Source organism: Prionailurus bengalensis, chromosome B4 (assembly GCF_016509475.1).
Source record: "Prionailurus bengalensis isolate Pbe53 chromosome B4, Fcat_Pben_1.1_paternal_pri, whole genome shotgun sequence".
In the NCBI taxonomy this organism is placed as follows: domain Eukaryota; kingdom Metazoa; phylum Chordata; class Mammalia; order Carnivora; family Felidae; genus Prionailurus; species Prionailurus bengalensis.
Window position 1 is genome coordinate 110,770,661 of NC_057358.1, and position 24,069 is coordinate 110,794,729.

Genomic DNA, 24,069 nt, shown 5'->3' on the forward strand with positions numbered 1-24,069 from the left:
CTAACAGTTGTACTAATAGTGAATTTCACATTCCATTTATGTTCTGCTTCCCTGTAGATTAAAGATCAGCACAGGAAGATGATAAAGAGTTTGTGAAACTGCCCTGGGTTTGGATTTGGATCAGCTCTCCCAAAGCAGGTAGGCCATCTTGACCTGGTGTAAAAGTGAGGCTGAACTGTTTGGGCCATGGGTGAATGTTAACCTAAACAGCAGAGTTTCAAAAGTCAGCTTGAGCTTCAGCAATAAATAAATTCAAGACCACTTTCGAAAACAGAATGTGTGTACTCATGCACAGAGAAGCAGTGTGGAGTAGGGCCTGGGGGACAGTGATTCAGACTACCAAGGGGCACCTACGTGGCTCAGTTAAGTGGGTGTCCGAGCCTTGACTTCGGCTCAGGTCTTGATCTCATGTCATGGGGGCAAGCCCCGCATCAGTCTCTCCACTGAGCATGGAGCCTGCTTGGTGTCTCTCCCTCTCTATAAATAAACAAATATAAAGTGCCCCTTCCCCACTCTATAAATAAATTTTAAAATCAGACTGCCCAACTTTGAATCCCCAGTCTGCCACTGACCTGCCTTGTGGCCTATGGGAAGTTTATCTTTCTGTGCTTTAGTCTTCTTACCTGTACCATGGGCCTAATAGAACCTACTTTCCAGGCCTGTTGAGGCCTAATATGCAAAGCACTTGGTACGGTACTGGACAGGAGGCACACCCCTGTAAAAGTTACCATTGTTAACAACGACACTTAGAACAAGCATCCCGGATAATGTTATTTCCAAACTTCAAGCCAAAGCTCTGGGCACCATCCTTGATTCTTCCCCTATTTCCATATCCAGTCTCTTACGCCCTGTTAGTTCTACCAGCAAAATAAATCTTGCAACATTCACTTCTCTCCGTCTCATCTTGTACGGCTACAGTAGAGGCTCCACGCTTGCCCAGAAGCCTTCAAAGGCCTCTAAATAGCCTTCTCTACTTTCACACTTGCTACTTACAACAGTGTGGCCCTTTGGGAATACACGACAGTACTCACTGCTTGCTTCGAATCTCTGCATACCTTTCTGTTCCATTTACAACAACATGTGAGCTGCTGACCAAGGCCTAAAAGGCTCTATTTAACATAAACTTGCCTACCTCCATGTTCCCATCTTAGCATGCCCTCTCTCCCCACCATACTCACCACACCCCCACCGGCCTCCTTTTTGTTCTGGAAACACCTGAAATGTATTCCTGCCATTAGCCCTTTGCACTCGTTGCTGTGAGCTTTCTCCTCTTGGGCTCTGCAAAGGCAAGTCCTTCTCGTCACTCAGGATTCAGTTCAAATACCACCTGCTCAGAGAAACCTTCCCAAGGTGACCTGTCTTCAGCAGCTCCAAACCTATCACAGTTTTATTTCCACGGAATCACTTTTCATCAGAAAGTTCTCCTGCTTACCCAGTTAGTTTACTTATCATCTGTCCCTACTGACAAGCATGTCGATGGTGTGAAGATGAGAAGTCTATTGTTCTTGCTCTTCACTCTTACCTCCAGCACCTGGAGCTGCTCCTCACTCACAGCACAGGCTCCTTATGTGTGCGTTGCACACGGTGCAACCTGCTACTGAAGTATCCACAAAACGCAAACCTTCTCTTACACAGGACAGACCACGATGGTTAGAGTGCAAACGCGGGTTCACGAACTGGGGTACAGATGAAGTCTGGATAACGCAGGCTTCAATTCTCAGCAGCCAGTGTCCAGATTCACACAACTGAATTGCAACATCATCCACCGGTTTTGCTTATAATCTGTCTCTTGCACTGGGGTCTGAGCACCACCGGCCAGTATTTGCGGTGTCTCACCATTTTGCCCAGAATGGATAGAGCCGTGACGAGCACTGGGAAGCCTCTCGTGAATATTTTTTAAATGAACGAACACAGGAAGGACAAACAGAAGAGTTTTGCTCATCAGTAGGCCATAAACCATTGTCCTACTTCTCACTCGAGGGTCCGGTGAGTGCTAAATCCTAATGACACGTATAAGTAATATTCCACATTCTCTTAATTATTCAAAGTGTGACATTAGCTAACTGCTTTTTGGTTTGAACTTCTAACCATTATCTCTGTACCTTTAAGTACTTTTCTAGCTCCATGAAAATAGTAAATTGGGATATAAAACCAGGGGTAGACTGTAAGCTCCATGAAGCACAGCAATGAGGTGGTTTTTTTCACTACAGTATTTCTAGCCTCTAGCACAGTGCCTTACAGTAAATGCTACAGAAACAACTAATGAATAAGGAACTACTGGAAAATGCCTTTCCTGGCAGATGTGGCCAAAGCACAACATTAAGCCAAGGTGCTGACCTGCCTGTAAAATCCTCAGAATTCTTTTTTTTTTTTTAAGTTTATTTTGAGAGACAGAAAGTGTGCACATACATACAGCATAAGCAAGGGAGGGGCAGAGACAGAGAGGGAGAAAGAGAATCCTAAGCAAGCTTTGCACTGTCAGCACATGGAGCCTGATGCGGGGCTCGATCCCACAAACCAGGAGATCAAGACCCAAGCCGAAATCAAGATGGATGCCCAACCGACTGAGCCATCCAGGCACTCCCCTCAGAATTCCCTTTCTAAAGAACCTAGATTAAGTATAATTTTGGAGTTACTTTCCTTTACTGACCCAACAGGAGCATATTAAAACAAAAACAATGGGGCGCCTGGGTGGCGCAGTCGGTTAAGCGTCCGACTTCAGCCAGGTCGATCTCGCGGTCCGTGAGTTCGAGCCCCGCGTCGGGCTCTGGGCTGATGGCTCAGAGCCTGGAGCCTGTTTCCGATTCTGTGTCTCCCTCTCTCTCTGCCCCTCCCCCGTTCATGCTCTGTCTCTCTCTGTCCCAAAAAATAAATAAACGTTGAAAAAAAAAAAAACAATAAAAACCCCACAGATCTGGAATGCAGACACTTTCCTATGATAAGTTCAGGGGAAATCTCTGAGAATCCTACAATTCTGCACTTCATTTAGAATTCAGAATACAACAACTGTAAATTTCTCCCTGTCTCCCCAGTGAGATGCAATCCATCAAGATTTCTCAAGCAGTCAATAAAAAAAAAAAAATTACTCATGGTGCTTCTGCACTGGGAACACTTGCAGAGACTAGGACTTCACTTGGGAGCAGATATGTTCAGAAGCAATGACACAGGTTAAGCTTTTAAATGCTAATCTTTTTTTTTTTTTAATATATGAAATTTATTGACAAATTGGTTTCCATACAACACCCAGTGCTCATCCCAAAAGGTGCCCTCCTCAATACCCATCACCCACCCTCTCCTCCCTCCCACCCCCCATCAACCCTTAGTTTGTTCTCAGTTTTTAACAGTCTCTTATGCTTTGGCTCTCTCCCATTCTAACCTCTTTTTTTTTTTTTTTTTCCTTCCCCTCCCCCATGGGTTCCTGTTAAGTTTCTCAGGATCCACATAAGAGTGAAACCATATGGTATCTGTCTTTCTCTGTATGGCTTATTTCACTTAGCATCACACTCTCCAGTTCCATCCACATTGCTACAAAAGGCCATATTTCATTTTTTCTCATTGCCACGTAGTACTCCATTGTGTATATAAACCACAATTTCTTTATCCATTCATCAGTTGATGGACATTTAGGCTCTTTCCATAATTTGGCTATTGTTGAGAGTGCTGCTGCTAATCTTATCTCTTCCCAAAGCATGGGTTGACTTATCTCTAGGTCATCCCTAGAGACCTACTACAGCAGGCAAAAACAAGCTCTTAGGGCTATTATTATTATTATTTTTTTGTCATCCAGACCTATTCCTGGTATCACTGAAGATATAAAAATCTCCCTTTTCTTCAAGAGAGTAACACAGGCATACTTTAACTGCTGCCCTCTCCCTTGACTTGTATGCAGGAAATAAAACAGCATGCTGGAAAACTCATGCACCAACTCAAATGACACTCTCCGCCCCACTCCCATAGGCTTCAGTCATGCCTAACAGTAGGAAAATGCAATAGTAAGTGGTCAGCCCTTTTATTCCAATTTTTCACCATGATATTCATGAAGTTATACTTAGCATTCTCCATGATATCACTTATGGAGGAGAAGACTCCAAATTCAGTACAGAAAGAAGACTTAACAACAGAAATTAAAAGGCCCAGCTTTTACAGTGTATCAGTATACCAGTACAGGCATCACAGGTTCTTAAAATTTTTAAAAAGATTCTGAGTTAACAGTCTTCAAAGTAAATGTAAACTATTTTGTGTTCTGAAATTCTTTCTCAAGTTGGACTTGGAAGCTTACTTGATAATATTCCCTGGTTTAAAAAAACAAAAGAAGATGAAAAATGTACTTTAAAACCCTCAAGTTCTTACTCTAAGTCCGGGAGGAAAAAAACAAAAAACAAAAAATGAACTTTCTTCTTGAGTCAGGAAAGAGGGTGAGTGGGTAGCCATGCAAGATAATCCTTGGGGGGGGGGGGGGGGCGAGAGTTTCTTTTCAAAGCAGCTGCTTTGCTGAGGAATTAAAGGAAGCTGGGGGGAATAAATGTAAACAGGGGGACTGCCTGGGTAGCACAGAGGCTCTCTCACCATAGCTGGGAGAATGGGGATCTACTTCCTCGGGACGTGGAGAGAGGCCTGTGTGGGCAGCACCTCCAGTTAAGTGAAATTTAAAAGATATGCTTCAGCTGCTCTATGATTTAGGTGCCAAATCCGCACAGATCATTATGCACATCTACTTCATGGTTTCATTTTTGTAGGTTATCTCCTCTTCTCATTTATGGTACTTTTTGGAGCTTTCATTTTCCAATCAGGGCAGGAGGCAGACTTTGCTCTTTTTGAGGTAATAATTATTTAATACCTGAGAAGTTTTATGGGTTCCAGAAATGTTAACATTTTAGTTCTACACCCCAAATGGAGCTTACCTGATTAAGACAAAAAAGATATACAAGGTTGCCTAACTTTAAAATTTCAGAACTTTGGGGCGCCTGGGTGGCCTCAGTCAATTGAGCATCTGACTCTTGATTTCTGCTCAGGTCAGGATCTCATGGTTTCTGAGTGTGAACCCAGCATCGGGCTCCACACTGACAGCACAGAGCCTGCTTGGGATTCTCTCTCTCTCTCTCTCTCTGTCTCTCTCTCTCTCTCTCTCTGCCCCTCTCACACTCTGTCTCAAAGTAAACTTTGAAAAAAAAAGTTCAGAACTTTGAAAACTTGGCATCCAAAGAGTTTTATGAATTTTTTAAAGTATACGAATCTTATACTATATTGTTACTCTAGCACTGTATGGTAAAGCAGCATTATTACTTCCCTGAGTCACTAACATGGTGTCTTCTAATCACAGATGAAACTTGAAAACATCACTTATTAATCCTCCTCTAACCTTCTTCCTCTGCATGTAAATAGATCTTTGATTTTAAGTACTGAAACATCATTTTTTGCTAAATTCCTTAAACACATCGGTCTTAAATGTCACTCAAATTGAGCCATCTAATACTTCTCATATTGTCATATTTCTGTCTCCTATCACTTTCCAGATAGGGATTATACACATCAGTATCAGAATGTATAGAACACCCTGTCTCTGTCAACTGCACTGGCTAACTATTAAGTAACACAAACTATGAAAAGAAAATCTAAAAGGAAGCATCTTGAATGTAGGTAAGCTGTGGAGTAAGAACCTACTTTACTTACAACAATTGTATTCATTATATTATATATGATTATTAATTGTATTGTATATCAAGGAAAACACGCTATCCAGGCAATACAAGAAGATGACAAATACCAGTACAAAGCAAAGGCTTAGGAGCAAACAGATCAGGTCTGAAGACTGACTAGATAGAAGATGCGAAGTCACTTGCTCAACCTCCCCAAGCCCACATTCCTCTTCTGTCAAAAGGAACATCCACAGTACCACTCTCACAGATGGAGACAGGGGAGATAAAGCATGTATTTTTTTTTTTTCATCAGCAACAGTATTATGCCTCAAATCTTTTCTGGCTCTTAAACCTTCTATACATCTTACTTAGCAACACTGCTGGCACCTGATATTCGACCTATTGTATTATTTCTTTAAGGATGGCCAGTAACTTGGGGTGCCTGGGTGGCTCAGTCAGTTAAGCATTTGACTCTTGATTTCCATTCAGTTCATGATCTCACAGTTCATGGGTTCAAGCCCTGTGTCGGGCTCCTTGCCAACAGTGCAGAGCCTGCTTGGGATTCTGTCTGCCGTTCAGTCTGCCCCTCCCCTCTTCGTGCACACGGTTTCTCATGTGTACACGCTTTCTCGCTCAAAATGAATAAACTTAAAAAAAAAAAAAGATGGCCAGAACTTTCCCACCCTCCTTTCTGTTTTAATCCATGGTCTCCATTCTCTTCTACAAGCCCAACTGGCCCATTTCTCTCTCCAAACAGAGTTATGTTTGAACAACATACGTTTGTGTGGGCCAGTGTTATCTGCATGGTTATACGTACTTCTTACTGATACCAACGCAGAATAGTACTATTCTAAAGTGTTCTTACCTCCTAACTAAATCACTCTCCTTAGTGCCAACCCATATATCAACTGAGGTCAGCAGGCATAAAAATGATAAATACCCAGATCCAAGCTCAGAATGCGGCATCTGATCAGAGTTTGGTTCAGAAAATCTTTACCAAGATTCTGGTGCTGGGCCACTAACTGGAGATACCAACATGAGGCAATTTAGACAGGCAGACAGGTAAGAAGATAATTTCAGTACATTGTTTTCATTCTATGATTTTTTGCTTTGGTTTTGTTTTGTTTGAGAGTGAGATAGCATGAGTGGGGGAGGGGCAGAGAGAGACAGGGGGAGAATCCCAAGCGGGCTTTGCACTACTGGTGCACAGCCCGACGTGGGGCTCCAACTCATGAATCGTTGAGATCATGACCTGAACGGGAATCAAGAGTCGGACATTTAAACGACTGAGACACCAGGGTGCTCCTATGTGATTTTTTTTTTTTAATGCTATGGAAGCACAGGGTAGATCCAGGGAGTACGGATGAAGAATAAGAGCAAACAAACATCACAGAGGGCTTCTTGGAAGAGGAAGTAACTCAGAGGATGGAGAAGGGCTGACAGGGCTAGAAGACCAAGTCTGGTGTGCTAGGTGCATCACTACACCTTTATTACAGTGTCAGATGACACCATAATAAAATTTACCACTCGGAGCAGAGGAAAGAAGCAACAGCCAACAGAGAACCCTGTATAGTGTGCTGAGGGTTTGGACTTTATCCTGCGGGTAATGAAAAGGCAAGGGAGGATTTTAAACCAGGATAGTTACACAGCGAGACTCCCTCTAATCACTCTAGATTGTGTGCACTAGACTCTTTCAAACTACAGAAATCACCATTTGTTTTGTTGGATAATGAAATGGACACCCTTGGAAAGACTAAAACATCAAGACCACATAACTGTATTCAGGACATGGATCTCCTGTGTGGGCAAATTCTTGTTCTGACATTCCTGCAGAACGCTTCAAATGTCAGGACACAAATTTTGGGGGTAGAGATGCAAAACTAAGCTCCCTTGTACTCCAACTCTCCTCCTAGACCACTAACAAAAATAATATGTGACAATGTTCCATCCCATTCTCCTTTGGGTCTGAAAATAATGGATTTATACTTTTTTTCCCCCCTTAACATTTAAAAGAAATTTCGCTTCTTGGTTTCACAGTCTTGGTTCAATTTTTTTTGTTGCTGTTGTTAAATCTACCCTGAACTGAACCCAAAAATCACATCGTACATTTCTAGGTTGGTAATTTAATCACCGAGGTAGCAATGGTAAGAGATTCAGTCAAGAAACCTCTAGAAAGGCTCTTTAGATTATACAATGTCAGGAAACAGGAGCTGTTTTCTTTCACAAGTGCTTTGAACCAGTCAGCACTCCATCAAAAGGAACACAACAGTTTAATGTTCCGTCAAAGAATGGAATGCTTGTTTACCTGAAGTAACAGACTGATAAAAGTAGCTTGTTTGATTGATACAAACTTACTTGAAGATTAACCTGGACAATCAAGCCCTCACACTCTAAACACAATTACCTTCAGAAAAATAGAACCTGAATTCACAAGGAAAACACTCCCAAATTATTGATCCCTACACACTTATTGAATTTAGTACTTGCAAAATAATTAAGTCAAATTAAAAAAAAAAAACTTAAAAAAGCTTTGAAAGCAAAACCACACTTTGCTTAAAAGCACCTAGAATTTATTGCAGGTACTGGCTCATTTAATCCTGACAACCATCTGAGGAATTAGAACTGTTGTAAACCTCGTTTTACAAATCAGAAAATCAGAATATTGTGACTCAAGGTCATCCTTCTGAAGAGATGACTCCAGATTTAGGAATCTCCAAAGCTATCAATACATACTACACATAAGGTTGTTTGAGGCTCATTTTTGGAAGACATTAATACAAAGCATTTGTATATTTAGAAAGTTTGCATTTTTTAATCACTCAAGAGTTAGAATAACATGACCTAGACCCCTGAGTGGAACAGCATGGTCTACAGAGCACTAACTGCTCAATTATCTCCTCTCTCTCTCTCTCTCTCTCTCTCTCTCTCTCTCTCACACACACACACACACACACACACACACACACACACAGCTTGTGAGGTAGCCAAGACGTATGTCAGCATCCTTAGTTACAAAGGAGGATGTGGATCCTGAGCCAGACCCCTTACTCATCTCCAATTACTATACACAATCCCATTTCCCACATCACCCATAACCTCTGCTTTTTAACAACAGATTTTAAATTATTATAGCCATCACATAAATGGAACAAACCCACAGAGTACACAGTCTGGCATATACTGATCTTATCTTTGCTGGTAAAATATAGCCCCAAAGATTAGAGATACCACTTATCAAACATCGGTTTCGCATCAGCCAACTTCCACAGATTATGTCATTTAATCTTCGTATTCTTCCAATTGTGTACTATTACCTATATTAACCCATTATACACATGAGAACATCAAGGCCTAGAGAAAGAATGTTAACAACATGCACACGGTCTTGGTGAGTAACAGAGCTAGGACTTGGGCCTCCTTCTAACCCCAAAGTCCATTCTCCTTCAAGTGTCTTTGAGGCCAATGAGTCAAGCACTTTCCACAAACATATAATTTTGTGTTTAACAGTATAGTAGGAAAATATGTGTTAAGCCTGACAATTATTTTTTATAGTAGTGTAATTCCATGAGTGACAATCACAAAGCAGGTACATAACATACTCTTTCTCGGTTAAAAAAAAGGGGGGGGGGAAACAAGGAAAAGAAGTGGGGGTGGAGGGAGGAAAAGGAGGAAAGAGGAAGAAAGCCTCTAAGTATTCTTATTTTATTTTATGGAGGAGGAAATTTGGGGCACCTGCTTGGCTCAGTCGGTTAAGCGTCCGACTTCAGCTCAGGTCATGATCTCGCGGTTTGTGAGTTCGAGCCCTACGTCAGGCTCTGTGCTGACAGCTCGGAGCCTGGAGCCTGCTTGGGATTCTGTGTCTCCCTCTCTCTCTGCCCCTCCCCCGCTTATGCTCTCTATCAAAAATAAATAAAATGTAAAAAAAAAATTGTTTTTTAAATGGAGGAGGAAATTCCAGGTAAGAAAAGGTTAAGCAGAGTTAAATAACTTGTATAAGATCCCTTGGCAAGCTGGAGTCAAGAGCTGGAGGGAAGGCCTAGGTCCTCTAACGCAAACGCTCTTCCCATTCTCCCTGGACAAGTGGCTGTATTTCTGTTGATGCTGAAAACGACTTCTCCTTCTGGACGGGGAAAGTAGGAAACCACTCACCAATTCAGGGGAAGGACTCCTACTCCGTGCCTCCAGCTCCAAGCACAGAGTTTAGGAATAGAGACTCTGGTTCTGAACTGGCTGGTTCATGAAGCAGCTCTACCTCGGATTAGCTCTGTGGCCTTGGGCACACGACAGAAAGAAGTAACTGCTCCTAGGTAAACTATCTTGCGATTATAAATCATGCACATTTAACTCTTTTTCAGTTTTTGTTAAAGTAGGGAATGAAAACAATCAAATTATTCAGGACTAAAGGGAGTCTGAAGCCTGAGTTATCTGGGTGAACTGCTTCAACTCTCCCTTTCATTCTGACAGTCGAGACCTGACAATTAAAGTCACTTTAAGACAGAAGTCATTGACACTGATAAACTTACCACGTCTTTAATGCTCACGATAACAGCAAACATGTATTATTGCCAATGTGCCAGGCACTGGATTAAGGGCTTTTTGTGGATTTCATGTAATCTTCATTACCACCCTGGGTAAATGCACTGTTGGTCCCCTTGTTTGGCAGATGGGGAAACTGAGGCTCAAGATGATGTGCTTAGCCAACCAAAGTAGGCCATCTATTTGGTGTCTGTTTCGTTCATCACACCCCTGTTCTGTTCCCTTCACCTGTACTCAAATGATTCCTTCTAGTTAACACTTTCATTTCCAATAAAGTGCTGCTAGGTCACATACTGATGCGGCTGATAAAGGTATTGTGACTGTCGTTTATTTAAACAATCTTAACATCAATGCAGAAAATGAATTTTTACTACTCCTGCACTTGGGCAAAGAATGACAATGCAAAGGTCACAACTTAAATGGCTGGTAGTTTTAAAAGCCAGACATAATAAGCATAAGGGCATTATTATGAAATAGTTTTCTAGTATCATCAGAACCACTTAAAACTGTCTTCAAAAATAGCACGAAAGAAGGTCAGAGCAAATTGATTAAAGTAATCCCTGAAGCCTCCCTGTTCCTCCAAGAAGTTTTTTGAAACACAATTTTAAAATATTTTAAAATCTTCCCTCTGCCAAAAAAAAACAAAAAACAAAAAACAAAAACCATTTGCTTTGAAAGACACCAAGGATTTGGCAGTACTTCTTAATTCTGTAAAGTAAAAGGCATTTTTACAGTTTCTAAGGGGCCTCCCTCACAACACATGAGGGATGCATCTGATGGCTAAGGAGACGGGGGGGGGGGGGGGGGGGGGGGGGGGGGGGGGGGGGGGGGGGGGGGGGGGGGGGGGGGGGGGGGGGGGGCTGGGGGGGGGGGGAGAGGCTGGGGACAAAGCCGAGGCTCCTGTTGGCCTTCACAACTATTTATACTCCTGGGTCAAAAGCAGCAGGTCACTTAAGCAGAAACTCAGCCCCACCTGCTCTCAGTCTTGCCCACATTAGATTAAAAGGCATAATCTACACACACACACACACACACACACACGTACGTCCTCTGGACCACATGTGTGTATACACACTTAAAATACAGGTGCATTCTACTGCAGCAGTTAGGAGGAACCTAGTCTTTGTAATTAAACAGGCTTGTCTTGCAAACTAAGCTCTTCCACTTACTTGCATTTTTTTCCTCTTAATCTTGGGCAAATTTTCTTTATCTCTCTGAACTTTAGTTTCCTCGTTTTTTCAAAAAAACATCACTATCTCCTTAAATTTCTCCCCCCCCCCCAAGAATCCAATGAGATCCACCTATGCAGTTTGTGGCACGGTGCCTCATCCACGGTACATAATCAACACTATTAACTTACTAACTAGTCTTACTTCCATATTCTATTAGCTGCTGTCTCTCTTCTTAACCAGCTTGTCTTTTGGCCTATTTTATACAACTGTTTCCTTTCTCAGAAAGGGGAGAAAGGTAAAAGATAAAATTGGGGGGGGGGGGGGAATTTTGCTGAATTTGCTAAGAGTACTTGAGTATTAAAGAAGGTAGATAATATATAAAAAAGGCAGTTAAGGAATTAATCTCTAAGGATTATTGTAATTCATTTATTCATTCAAGCCCTATAGCCAAAACCAGGTATTGCTAATAATGAATTTATTTCTTATAGCATGTGGGTTTGCTGTAATGTTCTGTGATTCACTATTCTAGCAGAGAATCAGAAGATTATTTAGTAAGTACAAGTCACTGTGCCCTTAGACATGATCTCACTTAATCATTACCTCTTCAGTAGTATAATAGGCAGTTATTTTAAGATTGGGAAAGTAAAGTTCAGAGAGAAACACTAAAAGTCATATAAATAATAAGTGGCAGAACCAATAACACATCTGAGCTATAACTCAATCCAATGTTTTCTATTTTCTTTCATGGTCTCCAGTTTTGGTTAGTAAATTATATTGCATATATACTGAAAATTAATGCTGTAAATGGTGAACAGAGTAACCCTTCCAATCATCAACCAAACACATGTGTTTGTATAATAGACTCAATATAGTAGTTAAAATTTGCCTTCTGTTAAAAAAAAAACAAAAAAAATTTCTTAAAAATATATCAGTACCTAACAACCTGAATCAGGTATCTATTCATTCCACAACATTTGATATGTATTTATTAAGCATCTAGTATAAACCACTCGGTTAGGGAACTAGAATCACGAAATTTTTGTTGTTCAAATTAGTATCACTGGCAGCTGTTTTAATATCTGAATTGCAATTGTTTTTGGATTCAATGTTTCTATAACAGAATATGCATCTTTGAGGTACTGAATTAGCCTCACGAATGCACTGTGGTTGTGCCAGCTAAATATCTTTGGGTGTTAGTGTTGGCAATCAACACTTGGAGTTGGCAGAGAAAAGACCTTATCTTAATTTCCTCATCTGTGAAATGGGATTTGGAAAAAAAAAAAAAACAACAACAAACAGCACCTACCTCCCAGAAGAAAAATTCTATGAATTAATTAATCTTGGATCAGTGTTCTACTAAGTGTCATTTTGGCATGATCTTAGTATCAGGATGATTTGATTTTATAAAAAACAATGATGGGAGCTATTTAAAATGGCTACACATTTAAATGTCAAACATTTAACACTTAACTACAGTAAATTTCCTTTTTATTTTCCCCCAAGATGAATCATTTATGTGTGACATTTGTACAGAGGTACAAACAGTGGTCAAATCAGTTTGGGATTTAAAAGTGCATAGAACTGATCAGAAGTAAAAAAGATCTAAGTTTCAAATGGGAGAAGAAAAGCCCACTTTCTGAATGTTGTTAAGACACAGCACTATGGCCATGGAACATTATAAACAAACACGTACTAAAGTTTAAAAACTATTTTCCTGGGCGGGGGTTAAGAAATAAAAAGTTTTGGGGCGCCTGGGTGGCGCAGTCGGTTAAGCGTCCGACTTCAGCCAGGTCACGATCTCACGGTCCGGGAGTTCGAGCCCCGCGTCGGGCTCTGGGCTGATGGCTCAGAGCCTGGAGCCTGTTTCCGATTCTGTGTCTCCCTCTCTCTCTGCCCCTCCCCCGTTCGTGCTCTGTCTCTCTCTGTCCCAAAAATAAATAAATGTTGAAAAAAAAATATTAAAAAAAAAAAGAAATAAAGTTTTAAAAATGAAAAAAACAAGCCTGTTACAATTGTGAGGACAAGGATTATATAAACCCTATTTTGCAGCTCTGTGCTTTTCTACATAGAATTTATTTCATCTAATATTAAACACATTATGCTAATAACCTCCTGTTCATTTTTCATGAATGTTTTCTAGCTCCTCTTTTATATCCTTGGCATTTTGGTGTCCACTTTGGACCACCTGGAGGCTGAAAACACCAGCCACTCCCCTGTACGGTGATAATTTATCTAACAAACAATAGAATAACATGTGTTAGGCCTCTGCATAATGGAACACATCAGAGATGTCTGGGAAGGGCCAGATAAAAAAAGCAGTTTTCTAAAATCACCAGAAGATCCCAACTAAAGCAATCACAGGAGGTTTTAGTTGGTCATGAAAAACGTAAATCCCTAATGTGTTGACTGTTTCAGAAGCGTTAAATTGCAGGTTTACACAGAACCATAAATAATGATGTGTGACTGCCAAGGTTTGTTTCGCAATCCTTGGATTTTCAAAATCACATTTCATATGAAACCTCTCCACCCTGCCCCCCATCTGAAGTTCCGCAGTGAATATAAATTTTGAGGGCCATCTGTATGGACAGCACATCCCAGGAGGGGGTTCAAGACCTTTATAACACAACCCGCTTTCTCTGCAACACTCTTCTTGGAAATCAAGGAATCTGTTTTCACAAGGCAGTTGCCTGGGAGGGCATTAGAAAAGGACCCCAAAGAAACAGTGGAAAACTCAGCAGAAGAGAGACCCTCACAATAGACAGCTACTATTAAACTGTCATTTCTATCAGTGCCCTGGTTTACAACCATTCAAATGCGTGCATTAAGGAGAAACAAGCCAATTAGGAGAGGAGTTTTGGTCCTGGAGTTTAGTCAAGGCACTTCAATGGAAAGGTCACTGGCTTCAGAGATTTTATGTCAAGGTGAAAAAGAGGCGAAAGTTCTCAGCACCCACAGGGCTTTTGTTCAGAAGATAAACTTCTGTTCCTCAAAGAGCAACAGCATGTGTATAGTATACAAGACAAACACAAGGCCCTGCTCTGGGCTGTGCTCTTTCCTCCCAGGTCCACAGAGGAGGCCTATTATGCAGTGGGGATGCCCTTTCCTCAAAGGTGAAACAGAGGGAGGCTTGCTCTTTCAAGTGAGCACTGATGGTGGGTTTGCTCTTGCTCTCGCCCTTTACGCCCTTTTCCACGGGAGCAAGGCATTCTTTGCAAGGCAACTGCGGGATTTTTGAGCTGCCATCTATGCACCAGGAACACAGAAAAGGCACCGTAACTGCCCCTGTTAAGACCACATTCTAATCCACGGTATTCAAGGCCTCAAGGCAACCTGCAAAGTCAAGTACTGAATTCCTGCATCCAGGTAACTGCTAGTTTAACTGTCTGGATCACTCAATTTTGACTTTGTTTTCATGGGTAGCACATTTGACTCTGCGGGCGTTTTGAGAAGATCATTACCATCATTGTCTCGGCTCTATTTTCTGAGGCATCCACATTCTCTTGCTGGAGGAGAGGTCCAACTGATCTTTGACTAAGAATGTGGTCAACAAGAAGAATAAGAGAATTCATGCCAACAATAAGAAAAAAAGACAGTCATGGCTTCTGACTGCTAAGGAAAACCGACTGCCTGTTACTGGGCTTGCCCCAACTCTCAGCTAGTATCAGTCCTTAAGAAAAGCTAAGGAAAGGAGATAGGTGAGAGGTGTTCCAGAAACTGAGACCACATTAGAACTGCAAAAAAGCCAGGACAAGGAGAGACTCTGCCACTGCAAGTAGCAAGTGTCCTAAGTGTTATCCGCAGGAAAGGTCTCTTCCCTGCGGCAAAAGGGTTGTTCCCTCTTTTTTCCAGGTTTAGTGCCTCCAGCTACAGGTCTCCACTTCATGATCTTCTCAGGATTAACTCTGAGTGAGATGCACAGATACTACTACCACTCAGAGACTTGCCCGTGACTTGCCCATGATTTGTCAATGACTTGCCCCTGACTTGCCCAAGACTACTAAGATTCAGTGATGGGCAGTGGAGCAAGCGTGAACATTGGACCCATTCCTCTGATTCTGCCCACTAAATGCTCCTTCTACTCCACTCCCTGCACACAGATGTGGGGGGCTGCAGAGGCAGCAAAGAGAAGCAAATAAATACTGGGAGGCCTTCATTACCTTTTGTAAATTTACCTCTTCTGGCTGTCTGACCTTGCCTTAGGATTCTTCTTCACTTGGAGAATTTAAAGATTAGAAGCGAAAAAAAACCTCGTCAACTGTGGATATTGCTAAAACAGGAAAAGTGTAAATACCATTATTATTATTATTATAGAGAAATTGCATGTAGTAGGTGAAATGGCTAAAAGTAGAACAGTCTATACTTAAACCTTCATTTCTCCCCATTGGCTAGTTCATAATCATAAACCAATGGATATAATTTGTATTCACACCAAACCAAAGCAATGGTTACATAAATCTCAGAATCAAAGCTCAAAAGTCATGTGGTTCAAACCTTTATTTTACTAGGATCTTAGAAATGGAGAATTTTAGAACTAGAAGGCACTTAGAAATCACCTAGTCCTGGGCACCTGACTGGCTTAGTCGGTTAAGCCTCTGACTCTTGATTTCATCTCAGATCATCATCTCTTGCTTGGTTCATGGGTTTGAGCCCCATATCCTGCTCTGCACTGACAGTGTGGAGCCTCCTTGGGATTCTCAGCCTTTCCCTCTCTGCCCCTCCCCTGCTCATGCTTTCGCTCTCAAAACAAAAAATAAAAATAAATAAACTTAAAAACAAATCACCTAGTCCTACTTTCTCACTTTACAGTTGAGGAAACCAAGGTTCAAAGAGACTAAAATACCTTCCCAAAGCCATACAACTTCTATCTGGGCTAATAAGAGAACTCTATCCCCTAATATCCAAGTCAATGTGGCAGCCTAGAAACATAGTAAAATGTAGCCAAAAGAGAAAGAGAGCTACATAAAGAACAGTCTTTCTTTAGATGACACACATTGTGATTTTAAAAAAAGAACCATGAGGCCTAATTATAAGAAAATCACCACCCCGGCCCATCTCCGTTTTTTTTCTGCGCAGAAGGAAATAGGTAGAGATGAAATGACAGTTTCTCAATCTCCTGGCCCTTGTAAACAGTTTTTAGTATACCCATAATTAAGTGAAAAGGCAAAAACATCTTGTTGCATCTACAAATTAGTAAGGGTATAGTCAATGGTTTCTATGAGACAAAGTCTACACAAAATAACTGAAAACAGCATTTATTATAAAAGCATCCCAGTGTTCCCTCCATTTGTTTTATAAATTGGTCTAACTACGCAGGTGACAAACACCAAAAAAGGGTCTCCTGCAGCTGCTCATGATTCATGTAGTAGAAAACAAAGATAAAAGATCATTCCTCAGATTTATATCCAAATGCTTTACACCCTTATTTACAAAAGGGAACATTAAGGTAATCGAGAAAAGGGGGAGGGGGGAAGTCTCACAAACTTGCATAATGGAAAAAAAAAAAAAAAAGTCACCGCATGTTGCCCGGTAAAGACATTCTGCAGAAGTGAATGCATGGCCTCCCTCAGGAGAGCAAGTGCAAGAAAGAACATCAAGGATAGGAAGCTGACCAAGTATATTCAGTCTACAGTAAACTCTCAGAATCCTACCAGGGGAACTCAGAAAGTAAGTGAAATATGGATATGAATCAGATATGGTAATAATACTTCCAGTTTCTATTTTTATTTTCAATTCTAATTCCCTCATTCAGGTTTACCTTTAAAAGAAACAATTTATTTTTATTTTTTTTTAATGTTTATGGCTTTACTCTTGGGAAAGAGAGAGAGAGAGAGGAGACAGAGACAACGCACAGCAGAAGAGCGACAGAGAGGGAGACACAGAATCTAAAGCAGGCTCCAGGCCCTGAACTGTCAGCTCAGAGCCCAACACGGGCGGGGCTCGAACTCACAGACTGCAAGATCATGCCCTGGGCTGAAGTTGGATGCTTAACCGACTGAGCCACCCAGGTAGCCCTAAAGAAAAATTCCAAAGAATTTAACATCTCTCATGCCACATAGAGCCTCTGTCTTCACACATTCCTATTTGAGGTGTATTAATTACAGTCTATAAAAATATAACCATGTATAATGAGAGGCACTGAATCCACAGATCCAAATTTATAAAATTTTGGTTTGTCTGCTTTGTTGGGTAAGCATCATTTAGCTGCAATAGCCAGTTTTTCTTTGGTTTTTAAGTTGCCAGCAAGGCAATTCTCTTCTGGGGGAAAATAAATTCTGACTGTAACTATAGGAAGTCACAGTACTGGGATAAAGACCTATATAAAATTTTGTTTAGCCCTTTACAATGATCAGGAAAAGAATCTTTATAACTAGTTTATCATCATACAGATTATAAAACAGAAATCCTAAGAAGTTTAACCATTTGCCTAAAGTCATTTGTCTTACCAGTGGTAAAACAGAAATCAGAGTTTAAGTCTTCAAAAGCAAGATCCTAGCATCTTTCCATTACAGTTGAGGCACTCCCCAGACATGGATGGAGAAGGCACATGCAGTGGGGTTCAATGGACCACGCAATAAAATATCCTCTAATATTTAGACTAGCTATTTGGGCAGGGATTTTTTTTTTTTCCTCCAATGTTATTTATGGTGATGGAAGAATTTCAACCACAAGAATTTCACATTAAAGAAAAAATGTGACTCACAATTGCTACCTTCAAATCAGTAGTTAGACAAAAAATTTAGCAATTTTAATTGGTTTGGCTCAGGCCTTCAGATTTCCATATGGTTTCTTTCCTTGTTTTATATTAAATGTAATTGACTTAGCACTTGACTTTTAAAGTCTTGGCAGAATCTATCAATTAAAAGCTATCTAAATTAGAATTATTCAAAGCACACAATCCAAATTGAGCGATTTTAAAGACAAAATTTTAAAATGCTCTCTTCATAAATGTTATTTTCTATAAACTTGCATTATCACCCAGATGCAAACTTCATACAAACAAAAGAGGATTATTTTCTTTGGAATAACATAAGCTAACAAGAATTCTATTTGTTTCTTTTCAGAGAACTAACATGTGCCTAAAATGGCCTTTCTACACTGTTTGCAAGATGAATTTTTCCTATGTTACGATTTCTAAAACTGACAGCAGTCATAAAAACTCTCACAAACCATCTCAAAACTAAAATACAAGTACAACATCGATAAACATGGCACCAGGCCCATTAAACTGACAGCACTCTTCTAATTGGTCTTACCAAATATGCTGCACAATTGTTATTTAATATACCAGTATAACAGAGCATTACATTGAAAAAAAATGATTACACATTGAAATAGATGTTCTTTCTAAGCCAGAGCCACAATTCTCTTCAGAAACTGTAAAAACCACACAAATACAATCAGAAATAGGAAAAATGCAAAGTGCATTCATTTCTATAGGCTGATTGAATTTGTTACAATTGTTCCTAAGGACTACTGCCCGTGTAATTATTTTCCAAATACTAAAGTCTTATCACACATGCTAAATGACACAATAATTTATCAAACCCCAAGTGGTTGTTGATGGAATTTCCACACTTATTTGGTTTGAGTGAAAAGCCAGAATGCCTGGTGTCCCTGGGATTCTTGGAGAGCTTGTAATTCAAGTTAAAACTATTACAATTAATAAATTATCATTTTAGGTATTGGGTAATGGAAACATATAGAACCATATGCCTTAGAACTCTGGTATCAATGCCATCTTTATAAATGATCATTTAAACTGTTAAGCATTAATAGATATTCCTCCCTGGCAAGAACATTAGATGCAGAACAAATGACCTTACATATTAATGTCTAATTTCCTTATACTATTCTCCATCCTCATACAGTTGCACAGAAAACTTCTAACTTTTGGATTAGGAAATTTAACAATATGAAGGAGAATCTAATTCCCCTCCCCCATTCCCACGGATTATTTTATCGATTTCCTGCTATTTCCAAGTGTCTTCTTTTTTAGTGGCAAGAATGTGGAATTGCTAGAAGTATCCTTAAAGGAAACCTTGAAGGTCATCAAATCCCTGGCAATGAATGCCTTCATTCAACAAAGGGCACTGCCCTCCTTTGCCTGCAAACCCTTTAACATCAGCAAGATCCCCAGAGGGCTTGCACTTTAACTTGGTTGGAGCAGGTCACATTTCTAAAATATTTAGCCCTCTCAAATGTCCCTGGTCGGCAGCACTGAGTCACTGATGCCACAGCGTTTCAGCCTAGATCGACCTCTTTCAGGTTTTCAATGGAATTATTCCATGTAATCCGATTTACACAGCCATTTAATCAAAGTGAGAAAGGAGATTACAGAGCTCACGTTTGTTTTGCAAAGCAAGGGTGCAAGGATCATCAATCCTACTGACTCTCAAAGTGACAGGATAGTACATCCTCCCCCTCTGGAGTGTTGGTCATTAACCTGATCTGTCTCCTGTGTTGTTTAAATAGGAAAGTTTAGGCTTTTTTTTTTTTTCTTTCTGAACTAGAAGGTAACGGTTTCTCCACCAGATCCCACCACTACTATCCACCTGAAGAGATGCTACTATAACAAGGAATTGGTCCTCAGCCCCCGCCCCCCCCACCACCCTTACATTCCACAAAGCAGAAGGCTTGTACAAGTCAAATAATTACATTATAACTTTTGTTGTCAGTCCTTAACATTTGCATTTCAACATCACAGTGTGCAGATCTCAGGTGTGGCGGCGTTCAATGCTCTGCCTATGAACCTGCTTTCGGGAGGAACCCGCGCTCCGCTTAGTCTTGGGCGGCTGCCCTGGAGACTGCACAAACCTCCTTTCTGCCAGGCAGCATCCCTTCCCCCCGCCCCCTGCCGACCTTTCCACACCTGTGCACTAAGCTCAATTCTTCCTACTTCCTTCTGAATGTGTACATTTCCCAGGCCTACATATCAATTTAAAGTAGGATACAAAGCAACTCATTCAGTAAAGCATTTTCTGCTCACGGATGCCTTCATTCTAAACTGAGGATGTGGACAAATTCTCAATTTCCTTTTTTCCCCACCACTTCCACCCCTTGGACACGTTTCAGATAGTGCAGTCTCTGAGAGATCCTCTTGGGGGTGAAAGGGCAGTTTTACCCAACTCGCGGCAGTTACGCAGATAGATTCCTAAGGGGAGAAGTGAGAAGAGGTAAGAACCATAATGCAGAACGAACTGTGGGTGGGAGTACCTCGGCAGTCCTTTCCAAACGATAAGTCAAATATTTGCTTCAAGGGAAAAAAAAAAAGTCTAATTGTACCCCTGGGCGGTGCTTTACCCACAGTGTTTATGTATAATGCATAATTGAGCAGCACTGGGAATTACCTCAATAACTATCATTAGAGGTGCCTATTAAAAACAAAACAAACGAACAAAAAAACAAAAAAAACAAAAACAAAAAAACCCTTCTCCTCTGTAATGGAAGAAGGTGGGTGCAGTGTGGTGGTATTACCCCATCTGTGGCTCTCTGGAAACTCACCCAGAGCCGCAAACCTGGCAAACGCCTCGCAGAGCGAAGTTTCCCGGGCTGGCCGGGCAGGGCAGGTTCTCCGCCCCGCCGAGCGCAGCTGCTAAGGAGCTCCCGTTGGCTTCGCTCCCGCGGCTGCACCCGAGTCCACACGAGCCCCACGCCCACTTGGGGGGCTGCACAAAAACCTGGGTTCGAGAGCGAGCGTGGTGCGCTGGGAGCTGTTTTGCAATCTCCCGGAATCCACGGGAAAACATCTCCCGTGCAAAGAAATGCCTTCTCGTGATAACTTAAAAAAAAACAAACAAACAAACAACAACAAACCTCTCTGGCCAAAGAGCAGATCCTTCCATTTTACAGGAACTGCGGTTCCCGACTGACAGCTCCAAACTTAACGGCTGCGGCTCCAAACTTGACACCAGCTCTCTCTCATCGTTCCCACTCCTCCTCTCTCTGGCTCACCCGCCACAGCCGCTCGGACGCGCACGCCACGCCCGCCTCCCTCGCACCCTCCTGGCTCGTGCGGCGGGCAGAGCCCCACTCGCCCCGGCAGCCGGTGCCGAGACAAGCCCGCCTCCCGCGAGCTCCGGGAGCGATTTCCTGGGAGACCCGGCGAGCTCCCGGCGCGCCCTACTCACTTGTGTCTTCTTCATAAGGAAAGGCAGCGCTGTGATCCAGTCCAGGCAGCGGTGTGGCGACTCCGTTTAGACGTTCTGGAGCTCCAGCATATTGCACGAGCAGCGGCTGCAGATAGTCCACGCATTGGGTAGCCCGAGCGCAGCGCCCTCTCCCCGGCCCGTGCTTTCCCGCAGCGATCCCAGTCCCGGCGCAAGGCGGCGAGTGAAGCCCCGGCCGGCGCGCCGCCAGCACTTTTATACAGGTCCCTCCCGCCTGCTCCGGACACGCCTCCTTCCCTTCCGGAGCCCCGGGGAAGCAAGACGGGGCAGGGGCGCGGCGGGGAGACCCGGGAGGGAGGCCGGAGCGCAGCGAATGCCCCCGAAGTTGAACAAATCAGGCCAAGCGCTTCCCCTGGCGTGGCAGCCGCGGGCGCACACCAAAGGGAAGCCGCGAGGGCGCTTCCCTCCGCGAGCTTAACCTGCAGCCGCCGCTCGCGCCGCGTGCCTGGCGCGGCGAGTCCCAGCTCGGCCTCTCAGCTCCGCCGGGGCTCACCTGGCACCGCCCGGGGATAGACGCGCGCTGGAGAGAGCTGGGAGGCCCCCCTTTTACACAGGCGGTTCGAGAGGAGTTCGCTGGGTGCCTAGCAAAGAATTCAACCCCCTCCCCGCCCCGCCCCGCCTTAGGGAAATTTAAAAAAAGCTTAATTGGGATCTGTAGCAGGCCATTGTCTTACCTTCTATTTGCTTTAACAATTTCTTCAGTGAATGAATGAATATTTCTAATTAAAAAAAAAATTGTTGACTCAGGGTTAAGAATTGCTAAGGGAGATGCTATTTTCAGGATGGTTTGCTGTTGTTTCTTTAGAAATCAAAAAAATAAACAAAATAAGTTAACATTAAAAGAGAAGGGATAGATTATTAAATGTGCGGGTCTCTAATAGCAAGTGTTTGAAAAGCTGTACTTTTTGAAAGCTGTTAGGGAAAGTTTTGAAGTAGGAAAAATAATGCAAAAACAGTGATAATAGCTAACACCATTATGTAATGCACTTAATTATATACCGGGTGCCATGCTAAGGACTTTTTGTAGATTATCTTGTTAAATCTTTTCTCAAACCTATTGTGTAGGTCCTGTCATTTTTATTCCCATTTTATAGGTGATGAAACAGAGGCTTAGGTCAATTTTCCCAAACCACATCTAGTAAATTGTACAGGTTAATTGGAATCCAGAGCCCTCTGGCTATATAGCCCTTAAAAAAAATACTTAGAACAAATATTTTATTGCCTCTCCAAAACCCTTCTATATTTGTTCTTATAACTGGAGACCATTAAAAACCATTTTATTAATTTTTTTTTATTTTTTTTCAACGTTTATTTATTTTTGGGACAGAGAGAGACAGAGCATGAATGGGGGAGGGGCAGAGAGGGAGGGAGACACAGAATCGGAAACAGGCTCCAGGCTCTGAGCCATCAGCCCAGAGCCTGACGCGGGGCTCGAACTCACGGACCGCGAGATCGTGACCTGGCTGAAGTCAGACGCTTAACTGACTGCGCCACCCAGGCGCCCCTCTTAAAAGGAAATGGTAACCACACATAACACCAACAGTTTTTTGGAACAAGAATAATGTATAAATTTAGGAATTAGGTATTTTAATGAGAGGATTCCAAATTTGCATTAATTAGTTCAGTGTACTTTTGTTAAAAAATGATATGCCAAACTTATAACCATTAGAGATCAAGAAACTAGGTAAAAGTTGAAGCTCACAGGGTGCCTGGGTGGCTCAGTTGGTTAAGATCTGACTTTGGCTCAGGTCACGATTTCGTAGTTTGTGAGTTCAAGCCCTATGTCTGGCTCTGTGCTGACAGCCTGGAGCCTGCTTCAGATTCTGTCTCCCTTGCTCTCTGCCCCTCCCCTACTCACACACACTCTCTCTCTCTCTCTCTCTCTCTCTCTCTCTCTCTCTCTCTCTCTCCCTCTCTCTCTCTCTCAAAAATAAATAAACATTAAACAAAATTTTTAAAAAAGTTGAGGCTCACTGTGTTAGTTTTCTATGGATGCTGTAACAACCACAAGTTTAATGGCTTGAAGCAACACAAATTTATTATCTTACACGTTGAAGGTCACAAGTCCAAGATGGATTTCACTGGGCTAAGTGTTGGCAATGCTGCATTCCTTACAGAAGCTCTAGGGGAAAATCCCTTGTCTTGCCTTTTTTGGCTTCTAGAAGCTGTCCACATCCTTTGGCTCACAGCCTCCTTCATCTTCATCAGTAAAGGTGAGTTGAGTTTTCACATCAGACCACTCTGACTTTCCCTTTGGACTCTCCTACTTCCAAAGACCTTGTGCTTACATTATGTCCACCAGAATACTCTAGGAAAATCTTCCTATTTTAAAGTTAGCTTATTAACAACATTAATACTCTTTGCAATGTTAATTCCCCTTTGCCATGTAACATAACATATGCACAAGTTCCAGGAATTAGGATTTGACATCTTTGGGGGGTCATTATTCTGACTACTGCATTCACTTAATGGCAAAGGACTCTGGGGACTTGGAAATGTATGTCATTATGCAGCCTTCAGCAAGTGCTTTGCTCCAGGAGGCTAGAGCTCCCACTGAGA

General features: G+C 42.0%; 1 protein-coding gene across 4 annotated transcripts in view; it reads right to left on the reverse strand.

Moving 5' to 3' along the window:
* Positions 1 to 22,105, reverse strand: part of KITLG (KIT ligand) — an 86,909-nt gene extending 64,804 nt beyond the window's left edge. The window contains exon 1 of one of the 4 annotated variants that reach the window (XM_043561982.1): positions 21,472 to 22,105. In XM_043561982.1, the coding sequence (XP_043417917.1) occupies positions 21,472 to 21,486 (15 nt within the window). In that variant the 5' untranslated portion in view covers positions 21,487 to 22,105. The remainder of the gene's footprint in view (positions 1 to 21,471) is intronic. The other 3 variants (XM_043561980.1, XM_043561984.1, XM_043561985.1) reach the window with 3 other exon arrangements.
* Between the last annotated feature and the right edge of the window lie 1,964 nt (positions 22,106 to 24,069).